Source organism: Xiphophorus couchianus, chromosome 13, assembly GCF_001444195.1.
Source record: "Xiphophorus couchianus chromosome 13, X_couchianus-1.0, whole genome shotgun sequence".
Taxonomy (NCBI): domain Eukaryota; kingdom Metazoa; phylum Chordata; class Actinopteri; order Cyprinodontiformes; family Poeciliidae; genus Xiphophorus; species Xiphophorus couchianus.
The window spans coordinates 29,199,101-29,220,149 of record NC_040240.1 but is presented as its reverse complement, the minus strand read 5'-3'; the positions used below and the strand labels follow the sequence as shown (position 1 = coordinate 29,220,149).

At 39.4% G+C, this 21,049-nt stretch overlaps 1 protein-coding gene across 2 annotated transcripts; it reads left to right on the top strand.

Annotated features, from left to right (window-relative positions):
- The first annotated feature begins 3,078 nt into the window (after window positions 1–3,078).
- On the top strand, window positions 3,079–6,739 carry LOC114156456 (stathmin-like). 2 transcript variants are annotated; one of them, XM_028036904.1, is made up of 5 exons: window positions 3,079–3,205; window positions 5,258–5,300; window positions 5,378–5,550; window positions 5,671–5,862; window positions 5,939–6,739. In XM_028036904.1, exons 2-5 carry the CDS (start codon window positions 5,285–5,287, stop codon window positions 6,008–6,010), a joined length of 453 nt encoding a protein of 150 aa, XP_027892705.1. In that variant the 5' UTR covers window positions 3,079–3,205; window positions 5,258–5,284; the 3' UTR covers window positions 6,011–6,739. The 2 variants fall into 2 exon arrangements, with proteins under 2 accessions (XP_027892705.1, XP_027892704.1); XM_028036903.1 differs by having other exon boundaries at window positions 3,126–3,268.
- The last annotated feature ends 14,310 nt before the right edge of the window (window positions 6,740–21,049 follow it).

Sequence of the window (21,049 nt, the reverse complement as noted above, 5' to 3'; positions counted from 1 at the left end):
GAGGTGTCGTCTACATGAACGGCCCAGCTTCCACACACACACTTCCACACACCACAATGCAAATCCTCACAAAAAGAAGACCGGGTATTCAAAGATTCCAGGAAAAAAACCGTCAGGAAACAGATCATGACTCACCTGGTCAGGATGTCTCATTCCATCTGCGTAGTGATTTATAATTGTGCAATTTGACATTTCAAAAATAAATTTGCTTAATAGAAACATGCCAATTTTTACAAAAACTCACATTTTTTAATAAAAAGTTTTGCCGCAAGGATGAGGTGTTTTTTTTGTTTGTTTTTTTTACCGCATCAAAATTGTTTTTGCAAACGCTATTTTTGCATCACACGAGTCACATGATCAGCAACCGGATGTCGCCACTGGCGCAAACCATGAAGAAGACGACAGGAAGTGGTGTAATTTACAATGGATATGCAGCTTTATTGATGAGCCTGTGTATCATAAAGTTTTCTCTCAAAGTGTCTTCTCTTTCTCTCTCTTCTTGTATTTTTCCAGAAGTGTGGAAGTCGAGTCATGTGGCTTGGAATCTAGTCAGACACGAGTCACAGATTTAATGACTCAACTGGATGAAATCATAGGATTTTGGACTTGATTCGGATTTACACACCAATGACTTATGACTTCACTTTGACTCAAACCCTTTGACTTCATGATCATGTTGTGTTTTTGTGATGTGCTCAACTTTTACTTCAAACAAACAACATTTCTGAAGAACACTTTTCAAATGTTTCAAACTAGCTTCTGTAATTCCATTGACCATTTACTTGCATAATTTGACATTTTGAAAATAAACTTAAACACCAACTTAGAAAAACCTCTATGTTTTCAATAAAACGTTTTGGCTCTATGATTAAGTGCTTTTTTGGCCATATAAAAATTGGATTCTTTTGCAAAACTGCAATGGAAGCAATTTTTAATTTTAAATTTTTTTTGCATCACACGTCACACAATCAGCAACTGGATGTTGTCCCTGGTACAAACTACAAAGTAGAAGATGACAGGAAGTGGTAGGAGGATGACGGCATGGGATGTTTTTAAAGACTTATCGCTCAAACAAACAAATTTATGTGTGATTTCTAACTTCCTTTCTTATTTAATGGAAACACTTCAAATGCAAAATTTTGTTTTCTGATGTTAGCGGAATATAGACAAAGTTTTGCGCACATTTGTAGTGGACAGCTACTGTTATAATCAGACATTTAGTTGTGACATTTATAACTAAAATGTCAATAAAAAAAGGAAAATTGCTTAAATAATTGGGACTTCTTAAGGTTTTCAAGACAAACAGATGTGAACATAAGCCAAACATCTGGACCGGGTGGAGAAGTGAATGCTTCACATGCATCCAGGCGACATCACTGAAAGTGATTTCAACACTGATAGCAATCGGAGAGCCAACCTACAAAATGAAATGATATTCATACAAGGCAGAGGTAAAAATAGATCTAAATGTTCTCACATCAAATACTTTTAGTGCAGCGTCTCTGTGACAGAACAAACACTGATCGCCTTCTGCTGTCATCAGAATAATGGTAAGTTAAAAATAGTTGATAAAAAAAATCCAGGGAGTGCTTGCTGTCCTAAAGTTTGGCATTTCCAAAAGGAGCAATGGTTTTATCGGAGGGTTTTATCTCAGAATGTCACGTCTGTTTTTTTTGAAATGTGCCTTGACAAAGCTCCGGCCTGTGTTGGTCTTTGAATTGCCGCAGTGCGCTCTTTAAAATCTTCTCCAGTGGTTATTGCTAGCTGGACTCTGCCCAGCGCCATGTGTGCTGATGCTTCATGTTTGAATCAGCTGATCATTAAGTTCAGGGTCCAGACGACCGCTCACAGCAGTTTCCTCAGCAAAAACACACATGGCCAGCATGGCTACCTCTATGAAAGAACGCAAATACATTGAAAAATATATGAATGACATCATACGCATCATTCTGCTTGGTTCCACCTTCAGTTCTTTTTTTTCCAAAGCTAATATGCAGATATTCGACGCTCCAGGCTAACAACTGGACATGTGAAACTTCACACGCCTCCAAATATTAAAAAAAGTTCTTTCCCAAAATAAGCTACATCTCACTGGCAAGGAAGGTTCAAAATATTTTTCCAAATGATTGCACAGTGCATCCAGAAAGTGCTGACAGTGCTTCCTTTTTTCCATATCATGTTATGTTACAGCCTTTTGCCAAATTGTTTTCAATTAATCTCTTTCCTCAAATTTCTACACACAAATACCTCATTATGACCATTTTTCTTTTTGACTTTAGTATTACATTTGGGCAATCCAAATTACTAAAGTTAGCCATATTTCAGTGACTGGTTGATTAGATTACAGCTACAGTTAGAGAAAGCACGTTTAAAACAGTTTTTTCTTGTTTTACACACATGTGTTCTCGTCATTTTCCATGTCAAAAGTCAGCATGTTTCTCATATGGATTCATCTAACTTCAAACTAACTCCATTTTTCAAGTTGAATCACATTTCGACTGGAAAACAACAACCACTCAACTTTGGTTGGAGTCTACTTGGTGATATTTGCACACTCTGCCTAGCAAAAGCTCTCAGAATCTCTTAAAGTGACCAAAATTGCTGTCAGGAAACGCAGAAAGATTTACTTCTTAACTGGATTAGGCCAGCCCAAAACTTTAATTTTCCTCTAGTGAAGGCATTCTATTGTTCATTCAGATGTTCATAGGGATGCTAAAAAATAAATCTGTCTTTTTCTTCGTTATTTCTGCTGTATTTAAGTGACTGTGTTACATAATCATCAGGCGTTAGAGTAATGGAGTCTAGACTAACGTTTTAGGTTTTTAGCTTGTTTCATCTTAAAATACCAATAACAATGAATATGTGTGTAAAACTTGATATGTTTAGTCAAGAAGGTTTTTAAAATGTTTGTTTATGAAGAACAAAAAATAACTAGCACATAACTAGCGATAGAATAATAGAGGACACACTCCACACATTACAATAGGCAGCAAAAACAGAGCTAAATGGTTGCGCCATCACGTTGAAGATTCTTAAGAAAAAACTACAATCCCCACGCGCAGAATAGCGCCAACTGATTGGTGGCAGACAGCTGCAACGTCACGGGCCGCGTTCTATTAAATGCGCGCGCTGAGGCTGCTCGCGCCTGAGGCTTGTGGTGAAACCTAAGAGAGAGGAGCTGAGCAGCATCCGCGGCTTGTTGGAGGTGGGTGTGACAGGCAGGCAGCATCTGTAGCCCAGAAACCCGACAGGAGAGCCGCGTCTGTAGGTAGGAGTATTCACCTCAGCACCGGACGTTACAAATCCTCACTTATTGGGTCAAGTTTCTTTAATCGGCGGAAGGTTTCTTCACCTTAGAGTGAATCGTTTTGTAGTCATTTGTTTGAGTTTACGTAATTTGTGTGAATTACGGCTGGATGTGAGCTAAAGGCTTTAGGAAAACGTGCTCGGCTGTTGTTGTTCTTTGTTTTAGTGGAGACAGGCGGCCGTTGTTCGTGTCGGCGGCCCATTGTACTCGGGGAGACAGCGGCACGGTCGGCTCTGAGGGACATTCAGACCAGTCATTTCTGCCTCTTCAACTCGACTATCTTTGTATTTAAATTTCCTAAAATATTTTAGTGGTCAGTTTATTTTTATATACGCATTTAAAAAAAAACAAAACGTATTTTTCATCCAAGTGTCCAGTCTGAGCTCCCCTTTGTCTGTGGCTGCCCGCCTTGTTGCCGTCAGAATAAAAGCTCCTTTGTTTGCTGCTTTCTCCAAATGGAGCTAATAACACCCATCAAATTGAATTTATACGACTAAGATATAAATTCAATATATCTTCAAAGCTTCAAATACTTGTTAAAGTATTTGAAGCTTTGTTGTCTTGATGAAACGCTAATTGTTGGCCAGTTCTGTCTGTTTGGGCTGTTAAATCTTTATTCTGTTCATATGTACGACTTTTTTTTTCGTGGTTTTTGGCTTTTAAAAAGGGTAAACAAAGAACTTAAGCTAGCTGTTAGCCCAGAGAAATGCCAGGACGGGTTCTGTTTCTGGAATAACTGAACGGTTCTTCAGCCGTCTAATTAACCAGAGAGCCGTTTCATCACAGAACATGGCTGCTGTTATGTCTTTGCTCGTTGTTGGTCACAGTAGAGCAGATATTTTTCCAGCCATTTCTTTGTGGCTTTTGTTCTGTGGGTTCACCCCTCCCTGGCTCCCTCTTGTTCCGAGCACATGGTGGAAGGAACAGGTGCTGCCTGCTGCTGATGTTCCCGTGGATCCCGTGGATCTGCACATTCCTCATTCATCTCGCTTATGTGTCTCTTATGTCGCGTCTAGGCGCCGAACACACCCCACTGGCAGCCTTTTGTTCCAGCAAACTGTGACTGGTCTCATTAACTATTAACACTGTGGCTCTGCTTATCCAGGAGCCCCTCCCTTTGGGTGGAGAGGGGGGGTCGATCGGTCTCTGATCGATCTGAATGCCAATGCTGTTACAATTTGGAACATAAACAATGGCGCGTGCGCGACACGGAGGCTCTGAATGCCGTGTGGGTTGATGGGCGGTGGTTTTATGCAGACATGCAGTGCGCCACCAGATGTCGCTGTTTCTTTTCTTTTTTATTGGCAGCGTGAACAAAGATTTTTCCTCTGTATATGACCGGAGCAGGGGTCAGCGACCTGCGGCTCTTTGGCCCTTTCATAATGAATAACAACTAACTACAACTAATGACTAGTCACTGTAGTTAAAAATGAACCAGTTAAATGGGTTTTAAATATAACAGGTGTTATTTTGAGCAGTTCAGTTTTCCATTGATGTTTTTCCCCACAACAGAATGAAGATGGAACCAGCAACACACACACACACACACACACACACATATATATATATATATTAGATGAGACATCGTCAAAATAATGTTTATACAAAATTTCCCACAAATAAACATCCCATAGAAAGTTTACCTGCACTCCCTGCACATTGGATTTTTTTTTTTTTTTAACTTGCTGCAAATGGCCCTTTGGGTGGTCCAGGCTACAGGCCCCTGCTTTAAATGATGTGATTGCTAAAGGCCAAAAGTGCCATATGTTTCACATTTATGATTTAAATTAATTTAGAAATTCAATCTTTTGTTTTTTTTTTATGAATAAAGCTACAAGCTGCAGTCAAAATCAGTTAAGTTTTCTGTGCTACAATCCATCATGCAATCATGTATTCTCTTTATTAATGATCAGCTTTTATACTGTATGAATACAATCTGCTGTCTTTCAGGTTACCTGTCCTGCACTTGTGTCCAAGATGGCATCAGCTGAAGGTAGTTTTGCATTTAAAGTAAATGTATCTTTTTAAATTGCTGGAATCTCTTGGTGTCTTTACTCTGGTGTTCTTCAGATATCCAGGTCAAGGAGCTTGACAAGCGGGCATCTGGCCAGGCCTTTGAGGTCATCCTGGGTGCTCCAGCCCCTGATGGTAAAGGAGAGTTCCCCTTGTCTCCTCCCAAAAAGAAGGACGTCTCTCTTGAGGAAATTCAGAGAAAGCTGGATGCTGCAGAAGAGAGGCGCAAGGTAAGAAGAGAAGACCACAAACTTGTCAAACCCCTTGAATGGTTTGTCTTCTGCCTTTGTATACAAGTAGTGGAGAGTTTGCTAAAGTGGTCTGAGGCTAACTTCCCTCTCCGCCATCAGAATCATGAAGCCGAGGTTCTGAAGCACTTAGCCGAGAAGCGGGAGCATGAAAAGGAAGTGCTGCAGAAAGCTATGGAGGAGAACAACAACTTCAGCAAGATGGCAGAGGAGAAGCTCAATCAGAAGATGGAGGCCAACAAAGAGAACCGCACAGCCATTATGGCAGCCATGAATGAGAAGTTCAAGGAGAAGGTTGGTGGCGTTTGCCTGGACGTTTGCGTGGAGCGACATGGGGATCCACTGTTACCTTCTCCTTTTGTCTTTACAGGACAAGAAGTTGGAAGAGGTGAGGAAGAATAAGGACAAGGAGCCTGGCTCAGAAGGCGGCTCAGAGGACTGAGGGGGAACCACCGGGAGATTGTATAGGGTTTTTTACGTATCCAAAGATTAATTTATTTTTTGTTCAGCCAGTATTGTTTTTTCACGACCCACCTCTTTTGGAAATACAACTTCTACTTTGTGAAATTTTTCAACTCTCCTGCTATGTCAGTGTAGTTGCGCTCGTTCTACATGTGGATAATTCCTCTGAGTCTGCTGTAATCATCATGTAGCTTGTCCGTGCAGCTTGAGCCCCCTTCCTTTGATATTAGCGGTGTGTGTTTTTTATTCTCTCGGGAAGCATGTTACTATGCATCGGTCTTTTACTACCACCCCTTTCATAGTGGGTTTGAAAACGTCTGTGAACCACACCTGTTCTTGGCACTTACTGTATATTTAAAAAGTAGCACAAGTTTCCATCGAGGTGTTGGCTGTTGGACATGCAGCTTTGCTCCCAGATTCAGCTGACGTTTACCGGCAGGTCATGGGGGTTTTTGCGCCACTGCTGATTCTTGGCTTTTGTAAAAAAAAAAATATGAAAAAAAAATATGGGGTTGACTTAAAGCACACGACTTCTTGCTGTATAGCTGTGAATTAACATGCCCATCATGCAACTGGAGGTCATTTTCAACATCACTGAGCAGATGTCTACACATGGAATGCATAAGAGCAATACACTTCTGGCATTTCATTAGAAAAGTGGCTAGCTGACTTAAACTGTTGTACTAAAACAAATAAAGTGTAAAATTGGTTGCTGTGTAAATGTCTTGTTCTTGTTTTAGAAGAAAGTGTCCATTATAATGTACATCCTCAATGTGAAAGCTGCTGGGTTGGATTATGGCTCCCTCTGCTGGTGAGATTGCGACATACAGTTTAACTAGGACGTTTGAAGCTGGGAGACCTGCACGTATTTAAATGATTAACAGAACTTGGCAAAAACTGAGCAGCGCTAAAGGTTGGCGTTTTAGTGGTGAGGTGCATAAAGTATAGCCAACTAGACTAATTGGAGAACTATTGATGATGATTAATTTCAGAGAAGGTTTCAAAGTGCTAAAAGGCAATGTTGGGTACGTCTGTACAAGGCTTTAGATCAGGGGCTGCAGTCCTGCAGTTTTTAGATGTGCCACAGGTACAAAACACCAGAATGAAATGACTTAATTACCTCCTGCTTGTGTAGATCAGTTCTCCAGAGCCTTAATGACCTAATTATTCTGTTCAGGTGTGGTGCAGCAGAGGCACATCTAAAGTTGCAGGACTGCGGCCCTCGAGGACTGGAGTTTGAGACCCCTGCTTTAGATACTATATGGCTGGATAGTAACTTAGAAAAAAACTTTAAGGTGGATAGAATAGGCAAGTTGCACTTGAGCAGCATTACTTCAAAATACTCAACTAACTTCAGTGCAGGTTACATCATCACTTCTCTAGGGTTGGGTCATGGATGTAGCAGCTTTGTTGGCCTCCATGACCTTAGGCTGCTGCCAGCTCCTCTTGGGGAATCCCAAGGTGTTCACAGGCCGTCAGAGACATCGTCCCTCTGTGTTCTGGGTCTTCTGCTGGTGGGACCTGAACACCTCAGCAGGGAGGCGTCCTAACCAGATGCCTGAGCCACCAGGCTCCCCTCCACATGGAGCTGCAGCAGCTCCACTCCAGGATGGCTGAGCTTCACCCTATCTGTAGGAGAACACAGAGAGAACTCATTTCAGACGTTTGTATCTGATCTTGTTCTTTTAGTCACTACCCAGAGCTTGTGACCGTAGATGAGGGTAGTAGCAGATCAACCACTAAATCAAGATTCATTTTTGGACTTTGCCATCTTCACAACAGACCAATTTGCCTTTTGCTCTCGAGGCCCTTTCTTTATCCCTCATTGATGACCCTGACATACTGGAACTCCTCCACTTGGGACAGAACCGCTTCCCTGACCCGGCAAAGGCCATTCAGCTCTGAACGGCTCCAGTGAGAGCTGTAGACCACAATCTGATGAAGCCAACAAAACCACATCACCAAAAAGCAGAGACCCAATCCAGAGGTCACCTCAACATCTGCCTTGAAGGCAAACCTGCATTCTCACAGAATCTTTGTCTTGGTCAATAAAAATACCAGAATGTGTGCATTTCATAACAAGAGAGTTGAAATAACAGAATCATCTGTGAACTTGCTGAATATGACTTTTTTTTTCTTCTACAGGAGCTACAGACCTGGTCTTTACTTCCACCCCAAGGTGACCAACAACAAAACAGATCCTCCCAGGTCTTCTTGGTGCTTTTTGATGCCAACATTCACTTGTATTGCAGCACACAGTCTGCAGATGGCACTATCTGGTGGATTAGTTGGTTCATCCGGTTAAACTTTTCTGCAAGATATAGGTGCTTGTTTTAAATCATTAATACCTTAATATTGATGAAAACATTATAAGGTAAATTATCTGCTAATCGAAATATTTTTTTCATTAATATTAAGGTATAATTGACTCAAAACAAGCTTCTATTTATTATTTTTTTGCTGAAAAGTTACCTGTAAGCTAGTTTTGTCTTGTTTTGAGTGCACTTAAAATATTTGCACAAGAATCTAGACAAATACTTGGTACAATTTTGTGATTTTGAAATGATGCTGTGTTTTTGCCAGACCGTCTCAGTGAGATGCTGAAAAGAAGAGTGCAGAGACTTACTCCTTTTTAAAGCTTACACGGGAAACTGAAAGCAGAGACAAGAAACAGAAAAGAAAAATATTGATATTAATTATGAAGTATTTCAGTTAGGTATTGCTCATATTTATGTTACTTTAGTTTAAGCCTTCACAGCTGCTGGAAACAGAATTTTTGAGAGTGAAGGTTCAGAGTAGAGATCGACTGATACAGGTTTTTTAAGGTTATGTGCTGCCGATTCTTTTGAGTCTATATTGTTTTTTCTTCCTCCATTTACATGACAAAAAAAATGACACAATAAGATAGTACTGAAACATAGTATTTTAGATGTTAGGAAGGTGGTGATGGACACCAAGACGCCTCCTGGGGTCAGATTTCCAACTGGCCTCCTCTTGTCTTGGCCGACTGAAGCCATGGACCTCTCAGAGATTCCTAAAAATGTCACGAAGATCCCGCAGTGAGTGGTCCACCTCTCCCCTCAAGTGGGAGCAGTCAGGGAGAACCGGGCCCAGAGCTTTATTCTCCAGTAAACGCTCAGCAATGATCCCAGGTGTCCCACAAGTTCTGGATGTGTTTCTGCACCAACAACCTGAATCACTTCCTCAAGCAAGACTCAGGAGACTCAGGAGAACTTGAGTGCAAGCGGACCGTCCAAAGGTGCTTGTGTTCAGGAGAAGCATGGGCCTTTAATTCAGCTTAACTACCAGCACCTGGTTTACCTTAGCTGCTCTTCTTCAGTATGGCCTTACATTTGTGAAACCATTTAACCTTGGGCGACCCGAGAAGGCACAGAAAGGTCAAGACTTTGAGAAACATCATTGCAAAATTTCATGTTGAATTCAAGTTTGCCAATATTATGCCAAATCGGGGAAGCAGAGAGCAAAGCGAGAGGCACCTGCAAGGTTCTGCTAAAATTTCCAGTTTATGTCCAAGGTTTTCTCAGAGCTCCCAAATGCAGTTTTGACTTTAATTCCTCGTTTTGCAACCCATTAACATAAGACGAATAAAAATTAAGAATTTAATTAAAGTTATTTAATTAAATAATGAAATATTTCTTAATATTTAATCTGAAAATATTCAGATTATATTTTTAATTAATTAAAGATGCACCTGATTGCTAACGGTTCATTTGAAGTGGCTTTGGCTACAAGTTTTATTACAGGTTTGAAGCCGAGTCTACAGAGCGTGTACCTCACCGAACAAGGAGCTGGTTCCATCAGAGAGGAGCAAAAATAACTGGTAACACATCAAACAGTATCTACAAATTAAAGTCCAGCTTTTCTGTGCTGTCTATGAGATCGCTCACTAAACAGCTCTGAAATGTACTAACTGGGCTACTATTTATCCCTCACCTCATTTTTTAATAAGACTGTTCTGTGATATATGAAACCATTTTCAAATGGTTAGACAGACATGAGAAAAACGTGAAGGGATTTTAGCAGTTCGTTCAACTTAGATACCAGTTAATATTGGTGATTTCTTCATGACGCCACCAGAGGGCAATGTTGCACCTTTAGTCTTCCTTGTGCCTCCTGCAGCCTCTCGAAGTTCATATTGGGAAAAAACCCCAAAACATTTTCGTGTTTTTTTTTTTCTTCCAAACTGCTATATATGATGGATCTGTTTCTCCAGCAGCCTGCTGCTCCTGTCCAGACCTGCTGCATATTCAGAGCTCCTCACTGAGCTAAATCAACTCTGTTCTGGGGCAAATTCGACCAACTCTGTGTGACTAACTGCATTTTCACTACAGGAACCATTCCCATGGACCAGTGTAGTTTCCTGGGGTCTTTATTACCCCTCACGCGCGTCTCCAAAGCATTTATCTGGTTTAAAACAATTTCCCAGGGGTAGAGATGGATCCCAGAAGCTCCTGGTACAGAGAGTAGGGTTGTTTTTTATGACAGGATTATTTTCAGATAAAATTTTGTCAAGAAAAACTTCAAAAAAAATTTTTTATTACCATTGTGAATAGTCTATAGATTATATTTTCTATCATCTTTAACTGTAATGCAGGTTAAATAACTAATTTATGTTTATGACATGAGACATAAGGAAGCTACGTCTTAGTGAAAGTCATATTTTATGGCTTCCAGAAATTTTTTTATGGTAATCCGAGGCACAGGTGTATAAAAAAACACATTACAACCCCCCTGGATCATTAACAGATTTTTAATAAGCTGGATGCTAATTCTGCTGTACGGTTGCTGTTGCCAGATTGTGCAAGAGAGAAGAAGAGATCAGGTCTCAAGACCCCCCCAAAAAAGCGACCCCTCCCCTTCTCCCCCCAAGCCACCACAGCCTCATAACGTGTTAATGAATATTTTTTAATCCGTATCTAAAATATTTCCCCTGATGTTTTCTCCAAATTACAAGCTTCAGTTTCTCTATCAGGAGATCAGCTATGTCTGAGAGAAACTTGGTGACAGCGGAGTATTAAAAAAAAAAAAAAACTGCAAAAGATTGTTGTTGAATATTTAACTGAACTGTCTAGAGGACTATTCATCCAAGGGTTCAGCAATATGGGTGAAAAAACGTATCACCATATAAGCATTTTATATCAGCCGATGATTATTGATAAATTTTTGTTTGTTTGTTTTCAGTATCCAAAGTACTGCTGAACTGTGGCGGGACCATTCCTCTTGTGTCTGTAATTTCTTCTTGAGCTTCTCTACTCATTTCCTCCTTTCATTTCACCGCGATCGGCTTAACATACGAGGACGTGGAGGCCAAACACGACACTGCTCCTATACTCAGGTGTACTGTGTGTATTCAGAGGGCACCACACTTTCCGCAGACAGTTGAAATTTCATAGCCAAGCGTACCGATGTATCGTATCAACCTTCCAGACCTCTCAGGTCTTCTGGGTCTGGTTCTGCTCTGCATCCCCAGCTCCTGAACTAAACATGAAGCAGCATTCAGCTTCTATGCACCTCAAATCTGGAACAAACCTCCTGGATACTGCAAAACAGACGGGACAGGAGTGGCAAAAGCAAATAAGGTGGATTAGCAGAGCTGCTAACAACTGATGGCACCATGTAGGAGATGTTTCTGTGGAATATCATCTCTGCTGCCAGGATATTGAGCTGTTAGCTTTCCAGTCCCAAATCAGTCATGAGAGCATCATACAGCAACAGTCTTCAGTCAGAGGCCTCTTCAGATTCATTGCAAGACTGACTGCTAGTGGAGATCCTTCCTGCCCACAGCATCACGACGACTCTTTGAAGATACTTGGATGATGTGAGTTATGACACTTAATTTTTTTTTAAATTAAAAAAATAATCATTGAATTAAGTTTGCATAGATAATAAATTCTCAAAATTAGGAAGTACATACAGTGTATAAGTTCATTCTAGCCTTGATACATCAGCAGCTGTGTGATGTACACACCTTCGCTAGTCAGTCAGTATCTTCTTCCACTATAGTAACAACAGCCTTGCTTAACGTGATATTTTTATAGTGTAGTATTGCACTTTGCATTAGTGTCAGCTTCAAATTAAAACCATCTTATTTGTTGCTTTAAAGGAACAGCGTCATTAAAACACTTATTGTTTTCATTCCTGGCATGGTGAGCATCCATTTTTGTCAGTCAGTGTTTGCGCTGAAAATCAATTTAGTAGCTGCCGGTGTTCTAGAGAGCAGCGGGGAGAGGCCAAAGCTCCAGCTCATACATGGATGCCCTCCTGATGGATGCTGCAATTTAAAATATTTAGCATAAACCTATAGTGCATGAAAACTTAAATAAGCCTAAGCAAACAACTCTTTCTAAACAAGCTAAAAAGAAAAGCGCCTCCAAAAAGCAATTATCCATATTTTCAATCAAAATTACAGAGAAACCTCAAAGCTGCTATAAGGTGGTTTATGCTGCTTTGCCTCGTGTCTCTCAGGTATTAATAGTTAAATATCATTAAATGTTATACACTTCCTCTGACTGATTCTGATTTAGTTTTACAGTGTAAGTGTCATAAAATGATTACAGGTTATGGCTAGAACAGTTGTTCCTGTCCATGGACTTTTTAGTGACTCTAAGGATTTTTACCCTCCTGATGGTCCGGCAGACTCAGGGGGGTAAAAGTTAAAAAGTTAAAACCTCTGTTCCATCTTCAGCTGCCACGGTTCTCTTTCTCTCACTGCACTGCGTCAAACAAACCAAACACTTTGAAACACACCTGTTCCCCTCCTGACCTGCGGGGGCGCTGCACCAAGAAGCACTTAAGGAAATGACACAAAAACCTCTGAAGTGCCACTTCCTTCTTCATGAAATGGAAATAGAAATGGAGTATTGTCAGATTTTAGCAGTTGGAGGGTTTCTCTTTAGTCTGTGGGAAAAAAAACTGCGAGCCATTTCTCCCGCTAATGCTAGACTGTTGCGTTTGTTTTGGTTGTAACCACCCAGAATGCCTTGCGCTGTAGTCCAATTCCTGCTTTTAAAGCGGTCTCCAGTCCGTTTAGCGTTACATGTGCATTCGAACGAGTTCACTTTCATCGAACAGAGACCGAGGTTTGTAGACGGACCTGGGCTCACTTTTTGGTCCGCATCAGAGTTTGATGATGCATTCACATCTCCCCAAACACACCGGACTTTCTAAGCAAACAGTTCTATTAAAGAGGGCTAAGCAGGGTTGGTGTAAATGCAGCATAAGTTTTATTGTGTAGCAAAGATACGATCATTTTGGGATTGGTTGGCACTTCTTCCTAGCAGTCGCACTGTTTCACCTGCTGTTATATTCATGAAAGTTTTGTCCTTTTTTCAAAGTTTGATTATATTTTTTGTATAAAGCTTCATAAAGTGAAGTCTATAACTTGTTCTGTATTTAAGCAAACTAAACAGATTTATGTTATATATTTTATTCACTCATTTCTGTCTACATGGCTACATGTTTACTATTTTCCTCTGCTGTGGGTATTGATCATGGCTGCACAGAGACAGGCTGTAACAGCTCTAGTGTCCTGGCATGCTGCTGGTTCAGGTTCACATGCTTTAATAAGATGCTAAAGCTTTAGCTCCAGAGTCAGCTGCTGCACAAACGCAGCTCTCCTCCCTTAGTTACTGGGCCGTTCTCTTGGTCTCTCCTACAGATATCTGTTCTTTACAACAAAGCCTGCTGAACTGTTTAGGTTTGTCATTACAGACAAACCTAAAGTATGGTGAAATGTCAGAGCACCATGTCTGCAGAGCAGCTCGCTGACAAGCTAATTAACTAATTAAAATCAGCTTGTTAAACTGTCAGTGCTGCTCTCTAAAGAGCAGGAAATTATAGAAATTATAATTGTTTTTAATAGACACGTTCACTGAAAAACGTCTGCTACTTTCATCAAGTATTTATTCCATATTTTCAGTCTTCAGTCGTGGTTTGAGTCTCAGCCTGGGGTCTGTGCATGTTTAGAGGTTCTCCCTGTTCATGTCTGGGTTCTCTCTGGGGACTCCGGCTTCCTCCCACAGTCCAAAAAACATGTCAGGTTAAATGTTCTCTATATTGTGTGACCAGGTACTTAAGAGCTTTACATCATCCTGTAATGTTAGGCTTTCATCTAAAAGATACATGGAGTATTGATTTGATTATTTCATGCGTGAAATTAGGAAGTCAAACTATATATTTTACATATATAGCATTTTTTTTAACAACTGAAGGTAATATAGTTAATTGATTGTGCCATGAAATGGCACCATATGCCTGGAAAATGCATAAAATTGTTTAATAGAGTATAAGGACTTTTTTCCTAACAAATACTATGTTGTGGGGACCAACTGCTTCCTATAAGGAACAAAGACCTGAAGTTGATTAATCAACTTCTGTACACTAAAATACTTGAATGAAAATAAAAGGCTGATGAAGAAAGAGAACCAGACCAAACAAAAGGCAGAAGTTTTGGTGAGACCGGAGAGAACTAGCGCCACTTAAAGGTCTGGAGGAGGTAAAAAAAAAAGCTTTTTGGGGCATTCCCTGTTTCAATGTGGGAAAATAGATGAAATATATAAATGACAGTATATGATGATAGCATATACGAGACTACAGGAAGAGCGTATAAAGCCTTTTTATAGAACTATAAGGTCTTTTGCAACCTAGGCTACTTTCTACGACACACCTTTGAGTTTCTACTGTGATTGTCTGAATTATTTGAACTATCAGCAGCTTGAGGAAACAGGCCAAATCCAGAAGTAAAACTGAAACCACAATGTTCCCTCAAACCTCGAGCCCCTTTTTTATTCATCATCAAAACAATACCTGATGGAACACGGGCTGTGCTTAGCAATTAGCTTAACAATTAGCATGTCACCATCAAACTTTGAGGCTGTCAGCAATTTCCTGTAATTACTTGGAAACATAAAAGAAGTGCACTAGAAATCTCAGCTGTTAAATATTCTTGAACTGCTTCCGTGATTTGGTTCTACTTTGACACGGGCCAGAACAAGAACAGAGGAAGCTACAGTGATTGGACAATACTTTAGAGAAAGTTTCCTCACTAATCAAACTGCTTAAATAATTTCTCTGTAATACGGCAGACAGGCACCGTCTGGACCTAAGAGCCCCGTGATTACAATTATCCAGATTTGTGACGTCAGCTTGAACAAGCCAAGATGTGTGTGTGTACCAGAGTTTGGTGTGTGTGTGTACCAGAGTTTGGTGTGTGTGTGTACCAGCCTTTCTGTGTTTCCTGGGATGCGCAGCGTGAAAGATCAGCTCCTAACACCATCAGCCCTGCGTAGTTTGGATAAAAGCTCCTTTAATTGGCAGAGTGCTGCAGGCCCTGCTTGATGAACATGAAGACGATGTTGGAGACAGAAACGCTCATTATGACCAATTACTTATTGAACTCACCCTAAAAGGAACCAACCAGTTGCTCTGATAAACTTCAGTTTGTAATTATTTTTGCTTTTAGAGAGAAGGGCTCTTTCCACTGGCGCAGTTTGATATTTTACTTTTCTTATAACAGGTGATGTATTTCCAGAGCTACTTTAACTAAAGTGACCTACCGCAGACATCTGATGTCATTTTATCTGTGGGTTCACTTTGATGTTAACTTTGTTGGTGCAAGAAATGTAATAACTTGTAAGGTTTCTGTGTAATCTGAACAGAAAACACAACCAACCATCAAAGGAAAGGTGTTCAAATTTTACACTGAATAAGTAAGGAAATTTTCCAGCTTGAGTCTCTCAGGTCAGAGGTCGTCGTTGGCTGTGCACAGTGTCACCCACAGGACCAGAGACAAGCAGGAGGAAGGTTTCAGTGAACCAGGAAGTATCCCACCACAAACAGATTGATCTGAGCTCGTTTAGAAACTTTACCTACTCTCATGTGAAAAGAAAGATGGAGTTAGATAAACAAAAAAACTATTTTATTGCCTTATGAATATATATACTTATTCATAGGAACAAATCATTTTTATTTGAGATTTAACTGGAAATTATCCAGTTAAAGATTTGTTACTCCTCTGTAAATGTCAGCAACAACTGCTCTTTTTGTCATCATAAGGTCAAAAGCACTGAACGTTTATTTGTGGAGTTTTCTCTTGCTGCAATATTTTGGTCGGATTCGCAAAATGCTCTTTACAGAAAAAGTTGGACAGAACATTGTGTAATTAAAGTTGCAAATATTGCTCATCTTTAACAATTCAGCCTTTTGTTTAGATGAAATATGTAAAGTAAAATAATTATTATTCCTGCAAAATATGATGTCCACAAGATGAAATGGAGTGAAACAAAATCCCCACATTGAATAATTTTAAAAAACTGAGTTAAAAACTTATGTTGGCTCTGTCGAAAAACTTAATTTAAATAATAATAAACTTGTAAAAACTATAACTCTTAAGAAATCCAGCTTTCTCTCATAAGCAGATCCCTTTGTTATCTATATTTTTTACTTTTGTTTTCCTTTTTGCTGTAACAGACTCTTTATTACATCTATTTACAGGAATTTGTTAATAGTACAGTATTTGGAAGTTTAGAAAAAAGTGTACATATTGTTTTATTTTAACTATTAATGTATCAATTTATTTCACTTTGTTTACTTTATTTAAAGATTGATGCTTTAGATTGGGAGACCTTAACACCAATACTGCCAAGTTTGTGGTTATTTTATATTATTTAAATAACATTATTATTCCGTTTATATTAATTTTAATGCAATCTATTACTTATTGTGTTGAAGATCTTTCGTTTTTTTATGTAATGTTATTTGTTTGAAGTAAAGTAAATTTTTAGAAAAAAAAAATTGCGTTCAATGTTAAGATTGTTGGAAAAACTAGGGATTAATACGTTCACTTAATCATCAGAAGTCTGTCCATTCTGCTCTGTCACGGCAGAGAGCAGAATGTTCCAGAACCCATAAGACAATACAAACAATAAAGAAAGTTTTCATAGACCAACAACTAAAGAACATTTTCTTGACATTTTCAAACATTTAACTGCTGCCACCAACCGTTTTGGAGGGGAACTGCAGTGGTGACCAATGACTGAGCACATATACAGTACAGCTGTGTTGCACTCAACACAAGTGTTTCTTAAAGTTTAGCTCCTTCCTGCACAGATTTTATAACTCTGCTCCATAAATACAAAAGGGCAATTAAAGAACTACTTCCTTTCTTGCTTCAAAATAAGAGTCTGAGCCCCAAACTTAAAGCCCTCACATTAATTCAAAACAAAGTTCACTTAATTAGAAACTTTGGTGTTTTAATACTCCGAGATCTCCTGCAAAATGTCATGAAGTCACTGGAATGTGACTTTTTAAATGAACTCATGTCTGCTTTGCATTAGACTCTGACCTGAACCCTGATTTTTACCCTGCTGAGCAGTTATACTGCTGAGTGATTAACATTTATTTTGTAGCCCAAAGGTCAGAAAAGAAGTTTTAGTTCATTGTTCAGTTGCATTAAGCCAAATGTCCAAACCCTCATTAGTGACCAGATATTGCACAGGGTTCATGTTCATGTCTTATACTCCTGCATTTGGTTTGTTTTCCACCCATATAACTTCTATCAAAGGAATCCACATTGAAACTGCAGAAAAAGATTTCTGGTGTGAATTGCCTCACTAAACACTTTTAGAATGAGTTATGTCTATCCTGACATCATCTTAATTGAAACGTCTCCAGGTAGACAATAAATGCCACTCCGTTCATTCCTGCTGAGGTTAGAACAGTTTTTGAACTCCTAATGTTCACTTGTGTTTAGTGGCAGAAGACGTTCAACAAACTGAAAGACTTGGATTGTTCAAGTAAATACAAAGTGCAGCTTTTATTTGACTCTTTTATTAACATTTTTTTATTGCATCCTTAATTAAATCACAAAATATCTGTAATTCACCATAAGTTTGGGAAATTATAGTTTAATTTTTAATTTTTACTGCTAAAACACAAAATTTTACTGGGTGTTTTTGTCGAGTTTCTAGTGAAAATATCTTAGTTCACTTGAAATAAGACAAAATTAACTTTACAAGTAACTGTTTTAGAAAGATACAGGAGATTGTTTTAAGTAATTAATTTCTCAACATTAGTTGTGTTTCCATTAAAATTGCATGGAAATTTTTGTCCATATTCTGCTAATGTTGAGGAAAAACAATTTGGCCCTTGAGATGTTTCTGGTAGCTCCAGCAGGAGAAAAACCTCGTAGAGTTTTACCAGAGACGAGACAAATCCTACAGCTGCTAAAATCTGACACCACTCATTTTTTTAAACATTATATTTATTGAATTTTATAACATACAACAAGTGGCAGCGATACATTTGAAATAAGAATCACATTAAACAGCTTAGTCCAAAACGTAAACAAATATAAATAATAAAGAAACAACAGCAAAAAACAAAACAAACGAATCAACAGTACGTATATCAGAAAACAAAAACAGAGGAATACATTTTTTTAAAAGCACAGAAAGACTCAGCATTCTGCACTGTTCTCTTCATTTCCTTCAGTGTTTCAGAAAGTCGGTCAACGGTGACCATGTTTCTTCAAAATTCACTCCCTTTCCTCTGACTATATAAGTGAGTGGCTCCAGATGATGTCATCTCCTTGAAGGTATGTCCATTTCTTTCCCAGTGTAGAGATATTAATCTCCTGGCCTGCAGGAGTCCAAAGTCAATCAGTTTTAACTGCCTGGAGCTAAAAACACAGTTCTCTGGATAAAAACCTAAAACACACATTTTAGCCTCAGCTGTGTGATTCACTCCAACAATCTTTGACAAAGTTCGTATAACTGAGTTCCCATTTTTGTTTAAATTTTGTGAAGTAGGAAGTTGCGCTCAACTTCTTCTTTAGAGGTTTTCTTGTTGTTTCCTTCAGTGGTTCTTGGCGCAGCGCCACCACAGGTGAGAAGGGGAACTGGTTTTTTAAAGTGTTTGGTTTGTTTGACAGCGCAGACAACCACAGCAGCTGAAAATGGAACAAATGTGGCAACTTTGGTCCCAAATCGACCCGAGTCTACCGGACTATTAGGTGTGAAAGCAGCCTAAGGTGATGGAGCACGACACTACGCATGAAAAGTCTTCATCGCTGCTGCAGTGCTACCCTTGGCAACAGGGGATTTAGGAAGCAGATACTTTTTCATTTTAACCCAGATTGGCTTTGATACTTTGTTTTTCCCCTTAAGAAACAAAGCCACACTGAAGTCATCTAAACCAGTGTTCCATAAATATACTGACTATTTCTAGTGAAGAAGAACAGACGCAGGTTTGCAGCAGAGATTCAGGAGTCGACCATTAGGGCTATTAAACGTGGACCAGCAGAAGCGCAGACCATGACTGAGAGGAGGCCAGGATGGAGTGAATGATAATGATGATCCTCTCAGATGTGAAAATGCTATTACACAGCTTACCGAACCTTTAATGGAGCAAAGTGATATTGTAATATTAAAAGCAGCAGGTGGCTGATCATTCAAAGTAAAAAAAAAACAAAAACTGAGCATGTAAGACTCCTATGAGATATGTCAGTGTTTGACATAAGTCAGCTTTGTAAAGGCAGACACTGCCACTCTAGAGAAACACTAGAGAAGAGTAATGTCTGTTTTATCGTCATGGTTCCCTGATGTTTCTTTGTTCTGAGTTTGCCAATGTTGGTATCAAGAACCACTTTTAAAGAATGGAGATATGTTTAGCATATAGTACAAAGTAAAGGTTTTGAGTAGGACTGAAAAACTAGTCCATGCATTTGTTACTTTAAGGCTGGACTACGGTAACACTTAAGGAAGATCAGAAAATGGAGTTAAAAGCCTTCAGCTGATCCAAGACGCTGCAGTAAAACTCCATCATCCATCAGAGATCTGATTGGTCCATGTGTTCCCAACAGAGCGCGTTGCTCTCAGACTGCATCACTTTTTTCACATTTTTGCCATGTTCCAGCCTGATTCCAAATGGTACAAAATTCATGTTTAAAAATTGTAGTCAGATCCTCCAGAAATACTGCAACTAAGTGGGAAACAAGTGTCAGAAATGCTTCTGGATCCTTCCCTAGACTGGTGCCTCAGAAACTGCTCTGTCTCTAACTGCGTTTCCATCCATCATAGAATTGTAAAAAACCAAAATTCCAAAAATAAATTTGCATAATGGAAATGATTTTAAAAACCCCCAAAAAACAAAACAAGAATGTTTTTGTGCCAGGATGAGATCGGTTGTCAGCCGTATTGAAACAGGTGTATTTGTACAAAACACGTGACAGAAGTTGCACGATCAACAGCTGAATGTTACTACTGATGGAAACAACAAAAAGACAACAGGAAGTAGTAGGAGAATAACTCTGTTTCTTGTTTGTTTGTTTTTTTAGACAGTGTACAGCAGGCTCCAGGAAAGCTCTCAGCATCACAGTTCATAAAAAGTTGTGTCATTCCAGCGTGTTGAATCCTTATGTCTTCTGTAAAATCCAGGACTAGAATTTCTCCTAGACGCTGCATGGCACATGTAGCTGCGATAACGCTCTAAAAACGCGCCGAGCTGTCATCCTACCACTTCCTGTCTTCTTTGCCTTTTCTGTCAGTAGTAACATCTAGTTGTTGATAATGTGACTCCTGTGACGTGAAAAAAAGTGTTTGCATTGCAGTTTTGTGAAATACATCTATTTCAATAAGGCTGAAAAACCACCTCATCCTAACACCAAAACTTTTTACTGAAAAACAATAAAAAGTTGTTTTGTTTTGTTTTTTGTTTTTTTTTTTCAAAATTTGCCTTGTTTCCATTAAGCAAATTTATTTTCATAATTCCAACTTGAGCAATGTTTCTGTCGGTGTAAACGCAGCCGGTGATGGTGCTGACGGGTCGGGTCGAGCTCAGGCTGCCTAAAGTTTGAGGTTGAGGGAAAAAGTCCACCCGTTTCATATCGACTCCAAACTGACACTTAATCTCTCAAAAACCATTTTGTTCTCATCCGCCACACGTTAAAAACGTTTTTATGAGTGTTAAACGAGCAGAGTGAAGCAGAGGCGGATACAGAACT

Excerpts from the sequence above, each read along its gene's own strand:
- LOC114156456 (XM_028036904.1), top strand. Across the intron at positions 5,551-5,670 it reads CTGCAGAAGAGAGGCGCAAG|AATCATGAAGCCGAGGTTCT; the intron begins GTAAGAAGAGAA and ends CTCCGCCATCAG. Across the intron at positions 5,863-5,938 it reads ATGAGAAGTTCAAGGAGAAG|GACAAGAAGTTGGAAGAGGT; the intron begins GTTGGTGGCGTT and ends TTGTCTTTACAG.